At 38.1% G+C, this 19,567-nt stretch overlaps 1 protein-coding gene across 2 annotated transcripts in view; it reads right to left on the minus strand.

Moving 5' to 3' along the window:
* Positions 1-19,567, minus strand: part of LOC115216256 (protein crumbs-like) — a 220,306-nt gene that overhangs the window by 87,271 nt on the left and 113,468 nt on the right. Inside the window, exons 10-17 of one of the 2 annotated variants that reach the window (XM_036507796.1) lie at positions 16,695-16,848; positions 13,274-13,612; positions 11,439-11,762; positions 10,338-10,460; positions 8,561-8,756; positions 6,063-6,177; positions 4,172-4,385; positions 808-1,791 (exon numbers count right to left, since the gene is read on the minus strand). In XM_036507796.1, the coding sequence (XP_036363689.1) occupies positions 808-1,791; positions 4,172-4,385; positions 6,063-6,177; positions 8,561-8,756; positions 10,338-10,460; positions 11,439-11,762; positions 13,274-13,612; positions 16,695-16,848 (2,449 nt within the window). Of the gene's footprint in view, positions 1-807; positions 1,792-4,171; positions 4,386-6,062; positions 6,180-8,560; positions 8,757-10,337; positions 10,461-11,438; positions 11,763-13,273; positions 13,613-16,694; positions 16,849-19,567 lie in introns of both variants that reach the window. The other variant, XM_036507801.1, reaches the window with a different exon arrangement.

Below are 19,567 nucleotides of genomic sequence, written 5' to 3' on the forward strand. Positions count from 1 at the left end.
GTTGCCCAATAAATTTTCATGAATCAGAAAAAAAAAAAAACTCAGGCACTCATATATGAGGCAATATAAGTATCAAAATTTGATACAAGGCCAGCAATTTTGGGGGAGGTATTAAATCAATTACATCAAACTCCAGTGCACAACTGATACTTATTTTATCAACTCTGAGAGGATGAAAAACAAAGTCTACCTCGGCAGAATATGAACGAACTGACAAAATGCCACTAAGTATTTTTTCCCAACATGCTAATGATTCTACCAGCTCACCACTTTAGATATGAGGTACTATTAGTCTCATAACAGCAGGTTATTGAATGGTTTCATACTGATAACTTTGCAGAATTTGAGGTATAAATTTGCAATCATCAGACATGGCTGAATGGGAAAAGCAAGAGCTATGGTCTCTTTGCAACTGGAGGCAATGGGATGACTGTTAATTTACATTTTCATATCTGTAAGGTTATTGGCAAGGAGGACAGAAGGAGGGGGAGAGGAAGGAAGGAAGAAAAACAGGAAGGAAAGACAGACAACAGACAGGAAGATAATCAGACAGACAGACATGAGTGTGTGTATCTGTGTTTGTCCCCTGCCACTGCTTGACAACCAGTGTTGGTGTGTTTACATCCCTATAATTTACCAGTTCAGCAAAAGAGACCTATAGAATAAGTACCAGTCTTAAAAAAAGATAAGTAATGGGATCATTTCATTTGACTAAAAATTCTTTATAGTGGTGCTCCAGCATGGCCAAAGTCTAAACAAGACTGAAACAAGAAAAAGAATATGGAAACATCTCTCATCATAACTTACCGCCTTGACAAGAATCTCCAATATATGGTCGGTCGCATATACATTGTTTTTGAAACCAAAGATCAATGCAGCTGCCTCTTTCATTACAGGAATCACGTAAGCACTGGTCACTGCGTGGACAACTCATGGTGACATGTTCAACTTTTGAAGCATTGGTAGCCAAGAGGACATTCCCATTAACAGAAACATCTTGTAGACAACCAATAAACGGTGCACTTGGTTGTTTAGAATTTGGCGATAAGTTACTGTGCAGTTTTCCAAATGAAACTTCTCCAGTTGCTGCTTCTGTTAAATCAAACTTCTTTAAGTGGCCGCCAATCTGTACAAAGAGCTCTTTTGAAATAAACTCAAACTTAATAAATTGCCAAGCAGAATTATTGACTGTATCGAAGTTTAAATTGGTAATGTTATCATTCACAAGAGCAGGCTGACCTTGTCTCAGCTGAAAGGTGAGGTATTTGTTATTTTGTAATACAAACGTGGAAACAAGAATATTTCCCAATGTTGTTTGATATTGAAATTCTATTATCAGTTTATTGGTGGCAAGGGCTTTTGTTTCTAAAGAAGAAGAACCATTGAAAGACATTGTGGTAACAACTTGACAGTCTTTTCCATTAAAACCATGCAAACAGCTGCATGTGTAATAATGTTGTGAGTTATTTTCATCAAAGAACGGGTTGCAGGTGCCATTATTGAGGCAAGGGTTACGATTGCATCCAGTCAACTCAACAGAACAATTCTTTCCACCATACCAAGGTTTTGAGGGACCTTTTAAACAGGTACAATTATAGATTCCATCGCCATTGTAACACTTTGATCCATGCTGGCAATAACTTCTGGAACATTCATCAATATCTGTATCGCAAAGTGCACCTTCATATCCTTCCTCACATTTACATTTTGCATAGCCTATGTAATCACTACAATTACCATGCACACAGTTTAAAGACAAGCATTCGTTGATGTCTTGGGAACAGTTATGACCTTGAAAGAGAAATAAAGAAAAGATGGCATTAATTATTTTCATGACTGGGCACAATCTCTTTTAACTTCCAAAATACATCAACTGATAGAAACAGTTTACTAAATGGTCAAAAAAAAAAAAAACCATAACTGAGTAAAGATGAATTAAACAATAATATGTGTATGTTGCATTATTTTCTGAGTTCAGTTCCTGTTTCTAATATTGTGCTAGCCAGTTTATCTGAAGGATTCCTTCTTCAGTGCAATCAAGGAACAGTAGCAGATAGTATATATATCCTTTTCTTATTTCTTTGTTGCCCACAAGGGGCTAAACATAGAAGGGACAAACAAGGACAGACAAACAGATTAAGTCGATTACATTGACCCCAGTGCATAACTGGTACTTATTTAATCGACCCGAAAGGATGAAAGGCAAAGTCGACCTCGGCGGAATTTGAACTCAGAACGTAGCAGCAGATGAAATATAGCAACGTGAAATAAAATGTTTTGCTCAAGAACACAACACACAGCCCGGTCTGGGATTCGAACTCACAACCTCACAATCGTAAGCTCAACACTAACCACTGAGCCATGCACCTTCACAGACATATTTAAACATAAGCTGCCGGACGAGATAGTGAAGATGCCGATGACCGCTCAGTTCAAAGTCTCTCTTGACCAGAAATGGCCTGAACTCTTTGTATGACTACCCTCCCTGTACATAATTCCCTGTCCCCCTACATAGCCTTGCTTTTGAACCAATAAAAATTGAATTGAATTGAATTGAAAAAAAATATATCCTATTTCTCTCATTTATTTTTTCTCTTCTCTTATTATTTGCCTTCTTATTCAAATACAGTGTTAGGTTCTAAATTCTGATACAACAACCAAGTTCAACACAAGACACCTGAAGATGGGTGGAGCATGCAACAGCTGTAATATAGTGAAAGAAACAATCAAAATGAGGACACTAGTCTGAGTAATATGAACACACTATGTTGGTTTTTTTGACATTACTACTGAGAACTCTCTTCAAAGGAAATACAAATTTAATTGTCAACACCATCCGATCATGGCCGTTTGCCAGCCTCATCTGGCACCTGTGTCGGTGGCACATAAAAACACCTTCCGAAGACCCGGCAAGACTAGTCAGTCCACCTGTGCATACCTTCCTTCTTGTGACACTTGTGAAGACCGGTTGAGGCAAGTGAAAATTAAATCAAATCAAATCAAAATAGACAAAATAGATGAACATCAATGGAATTTGTATCTTGTGGTACCAGTGCCTGTGGCACACAAGAAATCCATCAGTGCTGTAGTCAGTGCGGTGGGCACATGACAAACACCATCCGATCGTGGCCGTTCGCCAGCCTCATCTAGCACCTGTGTCGGTGGCACATAAAAACACCATCCGAAGACCCGGCAAGACTAGTCAGGCCATAACCCATGGCCCCTACCTGGGACGTAGTCAGTCCACCTGTGCATACCTTCCTTCTTGTGACACTTGTGAAGACCTGTTGAGGCAAGTGAAAATCAAAACAAATCAAAATAGATGAACATCAATGGAATTTGTATCTTTGTGGTGCCAGTGCCGGTGGCACGTGGCACACAAGGGGGCTGTCCGAACGTGGCCGTAGCCGGTGCCGCATCGACTGGCCTCCGTGCTGTGGGCACGTAGCAAGCACCATCCGATCGTGGCCATTTGCCAGCCTCATCTGGCACCTGTGTCGGTGGCACATAAAAACACCATCCGAGCGTGGCCGTCTGCCAGCCTCGTCTGGCACCTGTGTCGGTGGCACATAAAAAACACCATCCGAGCGTGGCCGTTTGCCAGCCTCGTCTGGCACCTGTGTCGGTGGCACATAAAATCACCCACTACACTCTCGGAGTGGTTGGCGTTAGGAAGGGCATCCAGCTGTAGAAACACTGCCAGATCTGACTGGACTGGTGCAGCTTTCGGGCTCCCCAGACCCCAGTTGAACCGTCCAACCCATGCTAGCATGGAAAGCGGACGTTAAATGATGATGATGATGATGATGATTATCTGTTTCTTTATTACCCACAAGGGGCTAAACATAGAGGGGACAAACAAGGACAGACAAACGGATTAAGTCGAATACATCGACTCCAGTGCGTAACTGGTACTTAATTTATTGACCCTGAAAGGCTGAAAGGCAAAGTCGACCTCGGCGGAATTTGAACTCAGAACGTAACGGCAGACGAAATACCGCTACGCATTTCGCCTAGCATGCTAACGATTCTGCCAGCTCGTGCCTTATACAAATTTAATTGTCTTTATCATTAATGACCCATGCTAGCATGGAAAACGGACGCTAAACGATGATGATGATGATGATGAATAGGGCATGGTTCCCTACTGATAAATTAAATATTTTCTCACCTTCATAACCAGTTTCACATAAGCATTTATATCCAGAGGCATTGGCATAGGAAAACCGAGGAGAGCCAAAATAAGGAAAATTTTGACCATATAGTGATTGGTTGGAACGCTGGAGACATGCAGAAGAGTGGACGCATGGATTAACTGAACATTCATTGATATCTGTCTCACAATGCTTGCCTTTGTAACCTTTGTAACATTTGCAGGTATAGTTCTGAAAAATAATATTAATTGGAATTAATTAAATCACACCAAAGGAACACAAGTATAATAAACGTTTGTTATTTTTGTGTATTTTCCTCTAATGATCCCCAGCCATCTAGCCTCCCTCATTGCAGCATCACTGTGTGGTCAAGAAGTTTATCTCATGACCACAGGATTTTAGGCTTAATACCTATTTCTTTACTACCCACAAGGGGCTAAACACAGAGAGGACAAACAAGGACAGACAAAGGGATTAAGTCGATTATATCGACCCCAGTGCGTAACTGGTACTTATTTAATCAACCCCAAAAGGATGAAAGGCAAAGTCGACCTCGGCAGAATTTGAACTCGGAATGTAGTGGCAGACAAAATACCTATTTTTTTACTACCCACAAGGGGCTAAACACAGAGAGGACAAACAAGGACAGACAAACGGATTAAGTCGATTATGTCAACCCCAGTGCGTAACTGATACTTATTTAATCGACCCCAAAAGGATGAAAGGCAAAGTCGACCTCGGTGAAATTTGAACTCAGAACGTAATGGCAGATGAAATACAGCTACGCATTTCGCCCAGCGTGCTAATGTTTCTGCCAGCTCGCCACCTTTTTTAGGTTTAATACCTTGTGACTCACACCACTAGAAATACAGTGAAGCTGTGAGAGGCTGTCTGTTGGGAACCTGTTACAATATCTTTTATCATTTGAATTGATGATGTCATCAATGTATCCTGCTATGTCTAGGGAAATTACTTGAGTGTATCCATCACTTAATGTGGAATTATGAACGTATCAGGGAAATTGCTTCAATGTATCAATACTTGATAGGAAGTCTACAATGTAATCTTAACCCATATCACAAAACTAAGCACCAGGCTACTGCATTATACATGTAATTATATTGCTTCATACTATACATCATACACTATGCAAATTCTACATCACATACCTCATCACATCACATAACAATAAGACGACATGCACCGGTACGTATTCTAAAACATCCAATCAACCACAGCTGACGATGTATTTGCATCTGTATGAGCAGGCCTAGTCAAGATTTATTTTGTGGTAGACTAGCAATTTCCCATGCATACAATTCTCTCCCTTCCATAACACCAATGTTGTCCACAGGAAAAGCAATACAAGGGCTGGCACTAGTATTGTTAAGGATGTTGCTGTCGGAATGCAAAGACCCAAAACAAATATTGCATGGTTCTGAATGCTCTGCCAATCCATTATTTCATCAATTCCCAATAGAATGAATAGCAAGAATTTTGAACCTGGATTTGAACCTGGCATGCACGGAGTCAACCCACAATGCTTGGATTAACTATAAATATATATATATATATATAATATATATATATATATATATATAGAGAGAGAGAGAGAGAGAGAGAGAGAGGAGAAGGCAGATATGCTTTTAAGGTAAGAGAATAAGAGTTGTGTATAAATATATATATATATATATGGTCACCCTAGTGCACAGGATTCTTGTGATCTCATATTTCAACTGTTAGTAATCAACATAACAGTATAAGACAACTAAAGAATACCCAGTACTACACACTGCACCTCACAACCACTTTGCCATACAATACACTACACAACAATACACCACACTGACTTACACATCACACAACACAACATCACAGACAAAAGTGAAATTATGAAATATTTAATACCTTCACACCATCAATACACGATGCATTGTTTTGACATGGATTGCTGAGACAATCATCGATGTTAACTGAACATGTTGGTCCTTTGAAGCCAGTGTCTGTACAATTACACTGATATCTGAAGTAAAGAAAACGAGATATTATTATCACAAACATCTGATCTGTCGGTGGCATTGGCATCACTCGTTTATTGCAATAATAATTTCAATGTCTACTCACATTACATTTCACTGCGATCCATTGACTACCAGCCAATGAGTACACTGGTTCAAATGCACAGAAAACTAAAGACAGGTGAAGGAACAACAAGCAGGTGTATTAGTTTGATGCTCAGAAGAATGGCAAAGTCTTTGACATTTTGAGCTTATGCTCTTTGTCAGAAAAGGACAAGATAAAGAAAAATGGAGAGAGCATGTATCTCCTTTACAACAGCACACCTGTTTCTGTCCTCATTCTTCTCTCTCTCTCTCTGGTTGGGTAACCATGTACCTTCCCTACAGCAAGACACCTGTTTCTATCTCTCTGCCTCACTATAATCTTTCATCTCCTCCTCCAATGTCCCCTCCCCTCTCAAAAGATCTTTGTTTTGCAAGTTACTTGGTGACCCTGCTAGTGCTGGTGCCACTTAAAAATCATACAGCCCACATTGAAAAGTGGCTGGCATTTGGAAGGGCATCCAGTTGTAAAAACCATGCCTAAATTTGACCTTGCCTGAGCTTGTGCCATGTAAAAAGAAATCAGTCACTTTGCCGAGTCACTGGTGTTAGAAAGAGCATCCAGCCATAAAAACCCTGCCAAAACAGACACAGGAGTCTGGTGCAGGCTCCTGCCAGGCCAACTCCCATCAAACCATCCAACCCATGCCAGCATGGAAGGCAGACATTAAACGATGATGGTTATGAGAGAGAGAGAGAAAAAATGTGTCAGGATTAACAGTTTTGCATGATGAAATGACTGTCCCTCTTTGTCTTTTGTTTTCTGTACATTTTAACCATACATATAATATATGCACACATGATAACCCAAGTTTGATCCTGCCTGACTCAACTCCTCCTCTCATAGACCCTTATTTCTCCTACCTTCTTCTCAGATCTTTGCTACCTTTCCTTATCCACCATCACTCCACTCAGATTTCTTGGACACTACCATCATAGATCTTATTGCACACTGTTGCTATTGAGATATATTATTCATTTAGATAATACAGTTTCATATTTAAGAGATGAGGAATTATGTACATTATTTACATTTGACAGATATTTGTCCTCATCTTGTTTGTTGTTAACACAACATTTCAGCTGATATACCCATCAGCCTTTATCAGGTGTCTTGGGGAAATTTCGAACCTGGATTCTCATCCCTAAGGTATTTTCCAATGTTGTTGTTGTTACTTTGTATGTTACTTTGCTTTTGGTCAGCATCTTGCACCAGCCACAAGTCTGGTCCGAAATCCTCAGCAGATTGTCCTGCAAAGACTGACAATTTTGCTATATCTTCTCACCCCTCTGTTAATACTTCTAGAATTTATGGCCAAACGAGGGCTATTTCAACTTTAAAATCATCTTTTGTTTCTATTTTGAAATCACTATTCACCTAGGCCAGGTAACATGCTGCGTCCTTAAGCAAGGCACTTCATTTCCTTTTACTTCAGTTTACTTAGCTGTAATAAGTACCAGCCAAATATTGATAAAGCTTCCTCTTTATCCAGCAACCATATCCTGGATTTTCAGCAAGGTTAAAGGTGAGAACATCATGAAAAGTATCTATATCAGTCCTCAACTAAATAGGCACCTAAAACAATTGGTGAAAGACTGGTAATAAGAGACACATAGCCTAGTGGTTTTGTCACTGTACTCACAATCACAAGATCATAGTTTCAACACCCAGGCGAAGCTGTGCATTGTGTTCTTGGGCAAAACACTTCATTTCACAATGCCTCAGTCCACTCAGCTGTAAATAAGTAACCCTGCCATGGATTGTGTCCCATCCAGGGGGAATGTTGTAGCTTCAGTCACTTAAACTGAGTAACCATCTCAACGAGTCCTAGAATTTAAGACATTAATATCCAGAGGCAGATGGTTAGTACTACCAAACCATATTCACTGGTCTTCTTGATGCCATCCTTCTGTTGACAGCTGTGAAGGAAAACAACATAATTTACTTTACAGAACAGTAGATAATATTTCTTCAGTGAACCTGTATGGAATACTTAATGATCTCAGTCATCAACTTTTGAAACCTTCACCTATCATGCTTAACCCCTTAGCATTTAAACCAGCTATATCTGGTCCAAAATATTCTGTTTTACATTCAAACTGAATAGATCCACCCTCTCACACCTATCCTATAATGTCCTTCTGAAAATAAACAATCACATCAAAATCTCAAAGCTACAAGATAATCGATGACTAATTCAAAACAATGTGAATAATTATGCATTGCACTTGACAAAGTAATCTTAATACTAAAGAGTTAATGAAGAACAAAACTTGTATCCTTACGCATTCAATAGATCTTTGCATTGACCAAGGTTTTTACAAGGATTGCTTTCACATTCATTGATATCTATCTCACAGTTCTTGCCTTCTGTTCCATTGATACATGAACAGTTGTATGAATTGATGCCATCTTCACATGTTCCATTGTTTTGACACGGATCGTTGACACAATCATCAATGTTGATCTCACAGTTTTTACCTAGGTCAGAGAAGATAAGAAATTTCAGATTCAGTGAAAAATTTTACAACACCTCATTCGCATTGGTTACAATATGTCATTTGATGTATAAATTCATCCAAGCAGTTAACTAGACACAAATGCCAGGTTTCCCTCAAATAACACCCTAGTCTCTTTCAAAAAGCAACAATGCATTCAACAATACAGTCTTAACCCTTTAGTTACTGCATTTATTTTGAGATGCTCTGTATCTCTTTCAATTACTTTCAATATAACAAAGAATTTAATAAAATAACTTAGTTATCATTCAGCTAGTGTTAGGAACATAAATTGTAACTAAGGTTTGGTAGAAGATTTTAATTCAAAACTTATGAAAATAAGACATTTGTACACAGATCCAGAGCCAGTTTCAGCTGGGTTGGTAACGAAAGGGTTAAATATACAAAAAGAGAAGATAATGACATACAGAATGCCATTGATCGTAGTCTGCTAGATCAAAGCTGACAGGGGGTTAAACTGAATCCAATAGGAGCTAAGTACAAATTCCATAGTGTTGCATCAGCTTACAATGTTAGATTTAAATCTGATAATTCTAAAATAGACTAGCAAACTTTACATCGTTTTCAAGTGACTAAAACATTGAGAGATTGAAACAAAAAAAAACTGAAAACAACTTTGACATCTTCTAGAGGCTAGAAGTGAGAAACAAATAAATTTATGATGAAAATACAATCAGTTACAATGATTATAATTTCCATGATGAAGAAATGGCTATTAGATCCTTTAACAAAATTAGTTTTGAGCAGCTGTATGAGTCAATGTGGCTTTTCGTTACACCAGAGTCAATAGTATAAATATTAGTAATGTAGTCAGTCCATTATATATCTATCTTGTGTTCAAAAGCAGAATTTCTTGGTGACTAGGAAAAATTTCTTAACGTAGGATGAGAAGAAAATTATAATCCTATAAACTAGCAGTAACATAATCTCTATCTTTAGTTCAAAAAGTTTTATAAATATTAATTTATTTTGACCAGACAAGATCAATTTTCTCCACAACATTGATACTGATGATAGCCAGAGATCCTGAGAGAATGTGACCTCCCAGATCAAGATAAAGGGAGATAAGCTATCCTCCAAGCATGTCTAGCTTATGCAGTTAAATGTTTCAAGTCAAACCATTGAATTTACTACAAAACAAATCAGAACTATAAATCTGATGTCTTGAGGAAATTGTATCTTGAAATAAAATCAATCAAAACTGCAGAGCAAACCCAAGAAAAACTTGACTAGTTTTCATTGATCTTTGCTATCTTTTCAATACTTAATACTATAAAATTCAAATTATATATATATATTCATTCATTTATTTATTTATTTGTAGAAAGATTTTCTTTAAGAAATATTTGAAGAAAACAGAATCACAAATTACTAAACAGGAAAGCACTTAAGCACAACATGAATACCATTTTTTTTTTTAAAGATGTTTTTAGATATTTGTTAATTTATATTTTAAGAAAATCTCTCTTTAAATATTGTGACTGTATCAATAATTTTTTGCCAAAAATTTTTTCTGAATATATATAGAGATATATGTAATTACCTGTAAAACCAACTCGGCAACTACATACAAATTTCTCTTTGGGGTGAGACTTGCAGGTGCCACCATTTTGACAGCGTCCAGTTGAATTGGTGCAGTAGTCAAAAAATAATTCACAATTACGACCTAATGAGACAGAAATGAACAGTAAATCATGACGTAAAGAAATTGTTATTTATTATTATTATTATTATTACTAGGGATTTTGACCTTTAAATTTTGGGGAAAATATGCGGATTATACTCGAAGATTTACAGTATACAAAGCCCAATCATGACCACCAGCCTGATAAGGGCACATCAAGTACATCAGGTACATGCATCACAACCATGTGTGTGCAACATGGTGACCTCATATTGAGATAAACAGTACATTACTTTGCAAGTGGGTCCCAGTTAGAATTTTCTTTAGATTGAGTAGCCCATCATGCTCAAAAAAGGTCCCTGAATAAGAATCGTTTAAGGATGATGAATGAAACACCCATGTTTCCAGGAGTGAGCTATTCAAACTCAAAAGAATTCCTCTCAACGCATAGTTCTGATTCTCCTTCCTACTCCTGTTCATGATCAGAAATGCACATATTGTCGGCCACTAAGAGACGTTCAACTGGTTATGATCAAGCATTTGATAAGCAAATCTGTAGTATTGGGCAGAATATTTGCTGTAGCCCATCTTTTAGACCAAGACATGTTAACATTTCCAATCAGCTAATATCAGAAACCACGAGAGCCAGTGGTACTGCATCAGGGATATTATTGTTGTTATTATTAAGGCGGTGAACTGGCAGAATCGTTACCACACCAGGCATAATGCTTAGCAGTATTTCGTCCATCTCTACATTCTGAGTTCAAATTCAGCCTAGTTCGACTTCACTTTTCAACCTTTCGGGGGTCAATAAAATAAATACCCGTTGGATACTGAGGTCGACGTAACTGTAACTGACTTATCCCCTCCCTCAAAATTGGTGGCCCTGTGCCAAAATTTAAAATTATTATTATTATCATTATTATTATTTTTTATTAATTTTATGTAACATTAACATTGAGAGAGTTTATCATCTTAAATATGATCTTAAAATTTATTTAAAAAATTATACCAACTTACCTACAGTATACTTGCCCGCATTTCCAGAATTGTCACAGGTGCATAAAAAATCTCCAGGTAGATTAGAGCAGACACCACCATTCAAGCAGATACCGTGATTTTCACCAGGAAATATATAATTACATTCGTTAATGTCATTCTCACAATTGGTGCCGTTGTAACCAGTTGGGAATTTTAAGTGCAGATAGTTCTCAATTGTCTCTATTTTAAAATCACATTCACATCTATAACTTCCAACACTATTTACACATTTGCCTTTGTTTTTACAAGGTTTCTTCTCTATACATTCATCTATGTCTTCTAAACAGTTGTTTCCTTTCATTCCTGTAAATGAACAATATTTTTAGATTTATAAGTAAGGAATTTTCTTTTCGTTATTATTATTATTGCAAATACAGCAATGAAGATGAAAAAATACAAAAAGTGAAAAAATATTATTCCATACATATTTATGAACTAATACTATTATTTATTTTATTACATTACATTTAATACACTGGCTATCTATCTGCGGCTTTATATAGCTATGGTACGGCCTCACCTGGAATTTGCATCACCGGTCTGGAACCCCTATCTTGTCCAGGATATTAATCGTCTGGAAACTGTTCAGCGACATGCAACCAAGAGAATACTCTCCATCAAGCATTTGCCATATTCTGAATGCCTTACTTCCCTGGGCATGGATACATTGAAACTCTGGCGTCTGGCATTGAAGCTCCGACGTCTGGCATTGAAGCTCCGACGTCTGGCATTGAAGCTCCGACGTCTGGCATTGAAGCTCCGACGTCTGGCATTGAAGCTCCGACGTCTGGCATTGAAGCTCCGACGTCTGGCATTGAAGCTCCGACGTCTGGCATTGAAACTCAGACATCTGGCATTGAAACTCTGACGTCTGGCATTGAAACTCCAACGTCTGCCACTGTCATACAAGCAGTATCCTTCATATCCAATCTTTCGTGAGAAAACATACTTAATCATGTAAAAATATTGCACTCCATGGAAACAGTTCAACCCATGCAAGCATAAAAAGATGGACATTTAAAACAGTGTTGATGATGTGTGTGCAGCTCCAGTTTCCATCATCATCATTTAACATCCATGTTTCATGCTGGCATGGGTTGGACACTTTGACAAGATCTGATGCCCCTAAGGAATGCATCATGCACCACTGTTTTGGCATGGTTTCTACAGCTGGATGCCCTTCTTAATGTTAACCAATTTACAGCATGTACCGGGTGCTTACTTTTTTTCATGCTACCAGGTTTAGTGAGGTTACCATACAGCTTGCAAAACTATGAACCCTTTATGCTCGAAGATGAGGTAGGGAGGGTTTATAAGTATGAGACAAAAAGGGCCAGAACAAAACAGGTTTCTCTCTGTTGGGCAGCTACATGACTACTGACATCTTAGAAAAAAAGGTGGGGAGTGAGACTTATTTCAACATAGTCATGACAATAGAAACCATTATCAAAGAAAATAAAGGTTAGTTGAATTAGAGGTTAAAATAATTGTCTAGGGATAGAAGTATCCATTACACTACTGGTATATTACCTCTGCTTAACCATGGGCATTCATATGCAAAGATATTATTCTTATAAATTATAGGTAAAGACAAGGATAAACATGGGTTTATCAAGAATCAGAATTTAAAGAAAACAGAAAATGAGAAGTACTAATGAATAGCAATTGATGACTTACATCAATTATTATTTATTAATTCAATGCAAATAGACTGCATCCCACCTAACAGCTGTTTCTGTTTCCAATATATTTTTGGTATTATCATAGATATGCAAAAATATTTATCTAAGAAAATATATTAAAAATTTACAAACCTATTGGACAGTCACAATGATAGGAATTTATTTCATCAAAGCAAACTGTGCCATTTTCACAGGTCACATTTTTGCAGTCGTCAATATTATTTTCGCAGTTGACACCATCGAAGCCTAATACACATGAGCAATTGTAGTCCCGGAACCGTTTTAGTGAAGAACATGTGGCATTGTTTTGACAAGGTTTAAATGAACATGCATCATATTCCTCACTGCAATTCTTGCCCATCCATTCTGATGTGCAATTGCAAAAATAATCGTTCACTAAATCTTTACATTTTCCATTATTTTGGCAAGGGTTGATCAGACAGTCATTAATATCTATACTGCAGTTTTTACCTGAAAATATAAGTTAAACAGTGTTATACAATATCTCTGAATAGAAGAATCGTCAAAAAGACATTTTAGTATTATTAAACAGCAGTTGTGTGAAAAGAAAATCAACAAAAAGGAATAAAAGGTATTTTCAAAAGAAAATCTATTTTAAATATAAGTATTATGATTATGTTGTGAAGAGCAATGTAAGGGCCTTCCAAAATGACAAGCAGAAGAGTAGGGTCAACACAGATAATGGTTAACATTAATTTCTGTAGGGTCATGTCTGCAAGGACCTTATTCAGGGACCTTTTGAGCAGGATGGGCAACTCAACCTGAAGAAAATTCTAACTGGGACCCACTTGCAAAGTCATGCCCTGTTTATCTTGATATGAGGTTACCAAGTTGCACACACGTGGTTGTGATGTATGTGCCTAGTGTACCCTTATCAGATAGGTACATGATGGGTATACTGGGCTTTGTATGTTTTACCCCAGTGTCACTTTGATGGCATGCACTGCTCTCTCGAACAGCAACAACAATAATAATAATACAGAAAATGTTCTTCTCAATATGACAGACTTGCTTGTCAGTTGTTTGACTTTAACCAGTTAAACATGTCCCTTAGTGGCTGACGATATGTGTATCTCTGATCATGAGAAGTACTGGGGGAAATTATAGCCATGTGCTGAGAGGAATTTTGGGGTTTGAATAATTCACCCTTAGAAACATAGTCGTTTTCGTTCAACATCCTTAAACCTTATTCGGGGACCTTTGAGTGGGATTGGCTACTTGATCTGAAAAAAATTCCAAGTGGGACCCACTTGCAAAGTCATGCACTGTTTATCTTGATATGAGATCACCAAGTTGCACATATGCGATTGTGATGTATGTACCCTTATCAGATGGTAGTCATGATGGGTGTATTGGGCTTTGTATATTTGTATCCCAATGTCACTTTGATGGTGTGTACTGCTCACTCACTCAATAATAATCATCATCATCATCATCATCGTTTAATGTCCGTTTTCCACGCTAGCACGGGTTGGACCGGGGTCTGGGGAGCTAGGGACTGCCCCAGGCTCCAGTCTAGTCTGGCAGTGTTTCTACAGCTGGATGCCCTTCCTAACGCCAACCACTCCGCGAGTGTAGTGGGTGCTTTTTACGTGCCACCTGCACAGGTGCCAGAGGGGTCTGGCATCGGCCACGTTCGGATGGTGCTTTTTTATGTGGGGGGTGGGGTGCAGAAATATAGGGGAGCACCAGTGGGGAGGGGTGGTTCAGAGAAAAGATGACAGGTTGTAGGCAAGTAGAACATAGGATATCAAGAGAGGGGTAATGCATGGTGAAATAGCGTATTGAAGAGGGGGGTTCGAAGAGTAGACACCTATAATGGTGGTGGGAGAAGCGACATCCGGTATAGATGGAGCAAAAATAGAGATATCCGGTATTGGTGGTGGGGGTGGGCAGGGCGGGTGCACCGCGAATACACGAAGGTCGATCATAGACGAGAGGAGAAATGAACAAATCAGACAAAATAGATAGATAGATAGAGAAATCAGATAAAATAGTTAGATAGATAGAGAGACATGTATGATCAGTCTAGGAGTGAAAGTAAGCATTCAAACTTATCTGTGCACGGGATTATATAGCTGGTAGATGAATATATATATATATATATATATATATATATAAAGAGAGAGTGTGTGTGTGTGTGTGTGTGTGTGTGTGTGTGTGTGTTAGGTGTGATGTACTGAATTGAATATTGAGAAAAAAGTTGTCAGAATTTTGGAAAAAAATCCCTCATTTCATCATTATTACTAGAGCTTTCGTTCCTCTCTAGAACTTGTATTTGACAAGTTCTAGAGAGGAACAAAAGTGCCAACAACAATGATGAAATAAAAGGACCTTCTTTCCAAAATTCTGATGACCTTTTACTGAAGATATCATTGTTTTCACATCTCCTTATCCATGCTTTCAAGGGCTAGGTACACTTCATAGAAGCAGATTTTCTTCCTCCCACCAACCCTTTCCAAGCAAGGAGATACACACACACACACACACACACACACATGATGTACTTCTTTCAGTTTGCATCTTCCAAATCCACTTACAAGTCTTTGGTTAGCCTGAAGCCATAGGAGGTACTCACCCAAGATTTTATGCAATAGGATTGAACCCGAAATCATGTGACTGGGAAGCAAGCTTCTTAAACACAGCCATACATATAAGTATATTTACAAGTGCACAAAACACACATATGTAACAAGGGCAATTCATCAAAAGTAAATATGACACAGACAAACAGACAAATGGGTATTTGGACAGGTAAATAGATAGATAGGTAGGTAGGTAGAGAGATAGACTGACCTACAAAGAGACAGATTGACATAACTGGGCATATAAAATGAGAGAGAAAGAGAGAGAGATAGGGTGACATAGGATAAAAAAAGAGAAGTAAAAAAGTGTAAATAATAATAATAATATCAATAATAATAATGATGGTTTAAAATTTTGGCACAAGGCCAGAAAGTTCAGGGAAGGAAATAAGTAGATTATATTAAGCCTAGTGGTCAACTGGTACTTATTTTATCAACCCCAAAAGGATGATAGGCAAAGTGAACCTCAGCAGCTTTTGAACTTAGAACAGAAAAACAGACAAAATACCACTAAGCATTTTTTCGAGTGTACTAATAGTTCTGCCAGTTCGCCACCTAATGATAATAATAATAATAATAATAATAATAATAATAATAATAATAATAATAATCACCGTGATCACCGTGACCGACCAGGCCATCAGATGTTGTTACACATCGCTGGTCACAATGCGCTTCGCATTGTTTTAGCCTTCAAATGACGCCACCCCGCTGGCTAAGCGAGCAGGCCAACAGAAGAAAGCATGAGAGAAAGTTGTGGCGAAAGAGTACAGCAGGGATCACCACCATCCCCTGCCGGAGCCTCGTGGAGCTTTTGGGTGTTTTCGCTCAATAAACACTCACAACGCCCGGTCTGGGAATCGAAACCGCGATCCTACGACCGCGAGTCCGCTGCCCTAACCACTAGGCCATTGCGCCTCCACAATAATAATAATAATAAACTCTACCTTCATATCCAGGTACACAGGAACAATTGTAATCATTAAGAAGGTCTTTACATTGAGCACCATTCTGACACAGTCCCAACGAACATTCGTCAAAGTCCTTAGAACAGTTTACTCCAGTCCAGCCAGGAGTACAATTACATTTGTAGTCTTGTATCTGATAGAAAAATATAGTTTATAAAAAAAGATTAACAGTTGTTTTTAAACATATGTGCCTCTGTGTGTGTGTGTGTGTATGTGTGTTTATGTGTGTGTATATATATATTATATATATATATATATATATTATATATATATAATATTAATTAGAGACAAAACCACTATTATGCAAATCAAACAAAGAAAGACTTAATCCAATACATAAAAAATTTTATATAAATTAAATATAATTAAATATATATTATATATATATATATATATATAATATATATAAATTAAATATAATAAATATATCTTAATTATATTTAATTTATATAAAATTTTTTATGTATTGGATTAAGTCTTTCTTTGTTTGATTTGCATAATAGTGGTTTTGTCTCTAATTAATATTATATTATATTTTACTATAAAATTGGATTCAATCCTAAATCTGATTTTTCCCTGTAAATTTGGATTTATTCCCTAATATTTATTATTATTATATATATATATATATTATATATATATATATAGATAAGGATAAGATCGTTAATTTAAAATAAAATAACGAACCTATCAAGTGGTCAGCATGGAAAAAATAACCTTCAAAGGTAATAATTATTAAAATTATAAATTAAGGTACCTACGAGATACCACCATGCTAAAAATAGCAGCCATGAACCGACTCTAAAGCCACCTTAAGTTTTATATAAATATATATATGTGTGTGTGTGTGTGTGTTGTGTGTGTGTGTGTGTGTGTGTATGTGAACTTGCCTGCGTGCATATGTGCATGTGCCTGTGTGTGTAGATGTGAGATTACCTGTGTCTTATCATGATTTGGCAGGTGGTGAAATTTGGCAGTTCTTTCATGATTTGGCAGGTGGTGAAATATGGTAATTCTTAGTGGAAGAAGGAGCTTGTCTAGCTGATTGACAGAGAGACAGAATACAGAGACAGATGGATAGAGACAAACCCTAGTTTGAAAATGAACATGCTGATATAAGCTCTTCTGGACATGCAATGATCATAACAACAACTAGCTGCTGTGACAATGTGTATGTTGGCATTCAGCCATCGAGTCATGGTTGATGAGGGTGGAAAATATTAAGCGACTAGAATCCTTCGATCACCTCTGTCTATGCCGCATCCTTCATGTCCGATGGCATTACTTTGTCTCTAACAATTCGATGCGACACCAGTGCAAAATCACCTCCCTCCGACAAGTCATCCTAATGAGATGTCTGCGTTGGCTGGGTCATGCCCTTCGTCATCAACCAGAATTCATCTATGAAGCAATTGCCCCTGCTCCCCTTCAGGGTTGGCGAAAGCGATGTGGTGGACAACGAAAAACCTGGCCAATGACAGTCAAGGCTGATCTGGAACCCAACCTAGGCCCCCATATCTATGGCGTTCGCCGCTGGAATAAGGAGTGGTTGGAGATCACGCGGTCGTTAGCTTCAAATCGCCAGCCCTGGTTGGCGTTTGTAAGAGATGCAGCATTGAGGATGAATAAAGCCAGCTCAAACCACCCCGGGCGAATGCTGTCTCAAGACAAGAAAGAAGTATGTTGGCATTAGTTAAGGCATCACACCTCAACAACAATATGCCTAGTGCCTATACATGATGTCTTGAGGTAGTTACAGTTAATTGTGGATCTAAAGCTTTAAAGAACAAGATGCAGCAAGCTGAATTCAATCAGTGGTTTGATATGATACAGTATTGTCAGGGCACTGGTTGGTGTAGAATGTTACATGTCATCATCATTGTCAGCAAAATCACCATCGTTGTCACTATAATCATCATTATCATTCTAATGCCTACTTTTCCATGCTTGCATAAGTCAGACTGAATTTGTCAAAGCAAACTTTCTATGGCTGGATGGATGCCCTGCTTGTCTGCCAACCCTTGCCTGTTTCCGGGTAAGGTAATAATTCTCTATGACCAGACATGTTTCCATGAAATACTGGAAAAGAATGACACTGCATGTATAACAGTGAAACTCATTTACAACTATCATGTAATGAAGAGACAAGGAGAACCCAACACACGCACACACACACACAGAGGCTATATATGAGGAGATTCTGGAAAGTTCCTAGATTTAAGGGTGTTGCAAAAAAAGCTGGTTGGAAGCCCAACCTACCGAGTTCTCTTAAATGGCTTAGAAAAATTGACGGACTGCTGTGGGTGAATCTGAGAGAGGAATTCTGAGACCCCCTTTGGTCACGACACAGACCATGGGATTGCACCTAGAAAGTTACCCTCCAAGGCACAAGTCCGGGCAAGGATATTTATGGAAGACCAGCAGTCGCCCATGCATACCAGCCTCCCCTCTCCACACCACCAGTGTTATCCAAGGGAAAGACAAAGGCCGATACAGCTTGGCACCTGTAACGTCGCAACTCATTTCTACAGCTGAGTGAACTGGAGCAACGTGAAATAAAGCGTCTTGCTCAAGAACACAAAATGCAGCCCGGTCCAGGATTCAAGCTCACAACCTCACGATCGTAAGCTCAATGCTCTAACCACTGAGCCATGGGCCTTTACGAGAGAGGAATATATTGTATAAAATCATAATTAACTGATCCTCCTGTATTTACTTTTATCCAAAGCCAGGAACTTTTCAGCACCCCCTTGAGCATGTATGTGTGTGTATATATTCTTTTTATTCTTTTACTTGTTTCAGCCATTTGACTGAAGCACCACCTTAAAGGGTTTTAGTCAAAGAAATCGACT

The sequence above is a fragment of the Octopus sinensis genome, linkage group LG1, assembly GCF_006345805.1.
Source record: "Octopus sinensis linkage group LG1, ASM634580v1, whole genome shotgun sequence".
In the NCBI taxonomy this organism is placed as follows: domain Eukaryota; kingdom Metazoa; phylum Mollusca; class Cephalopoda; order Octopoda; family Octopodidae; genus Octopus; species Octopus sinensis.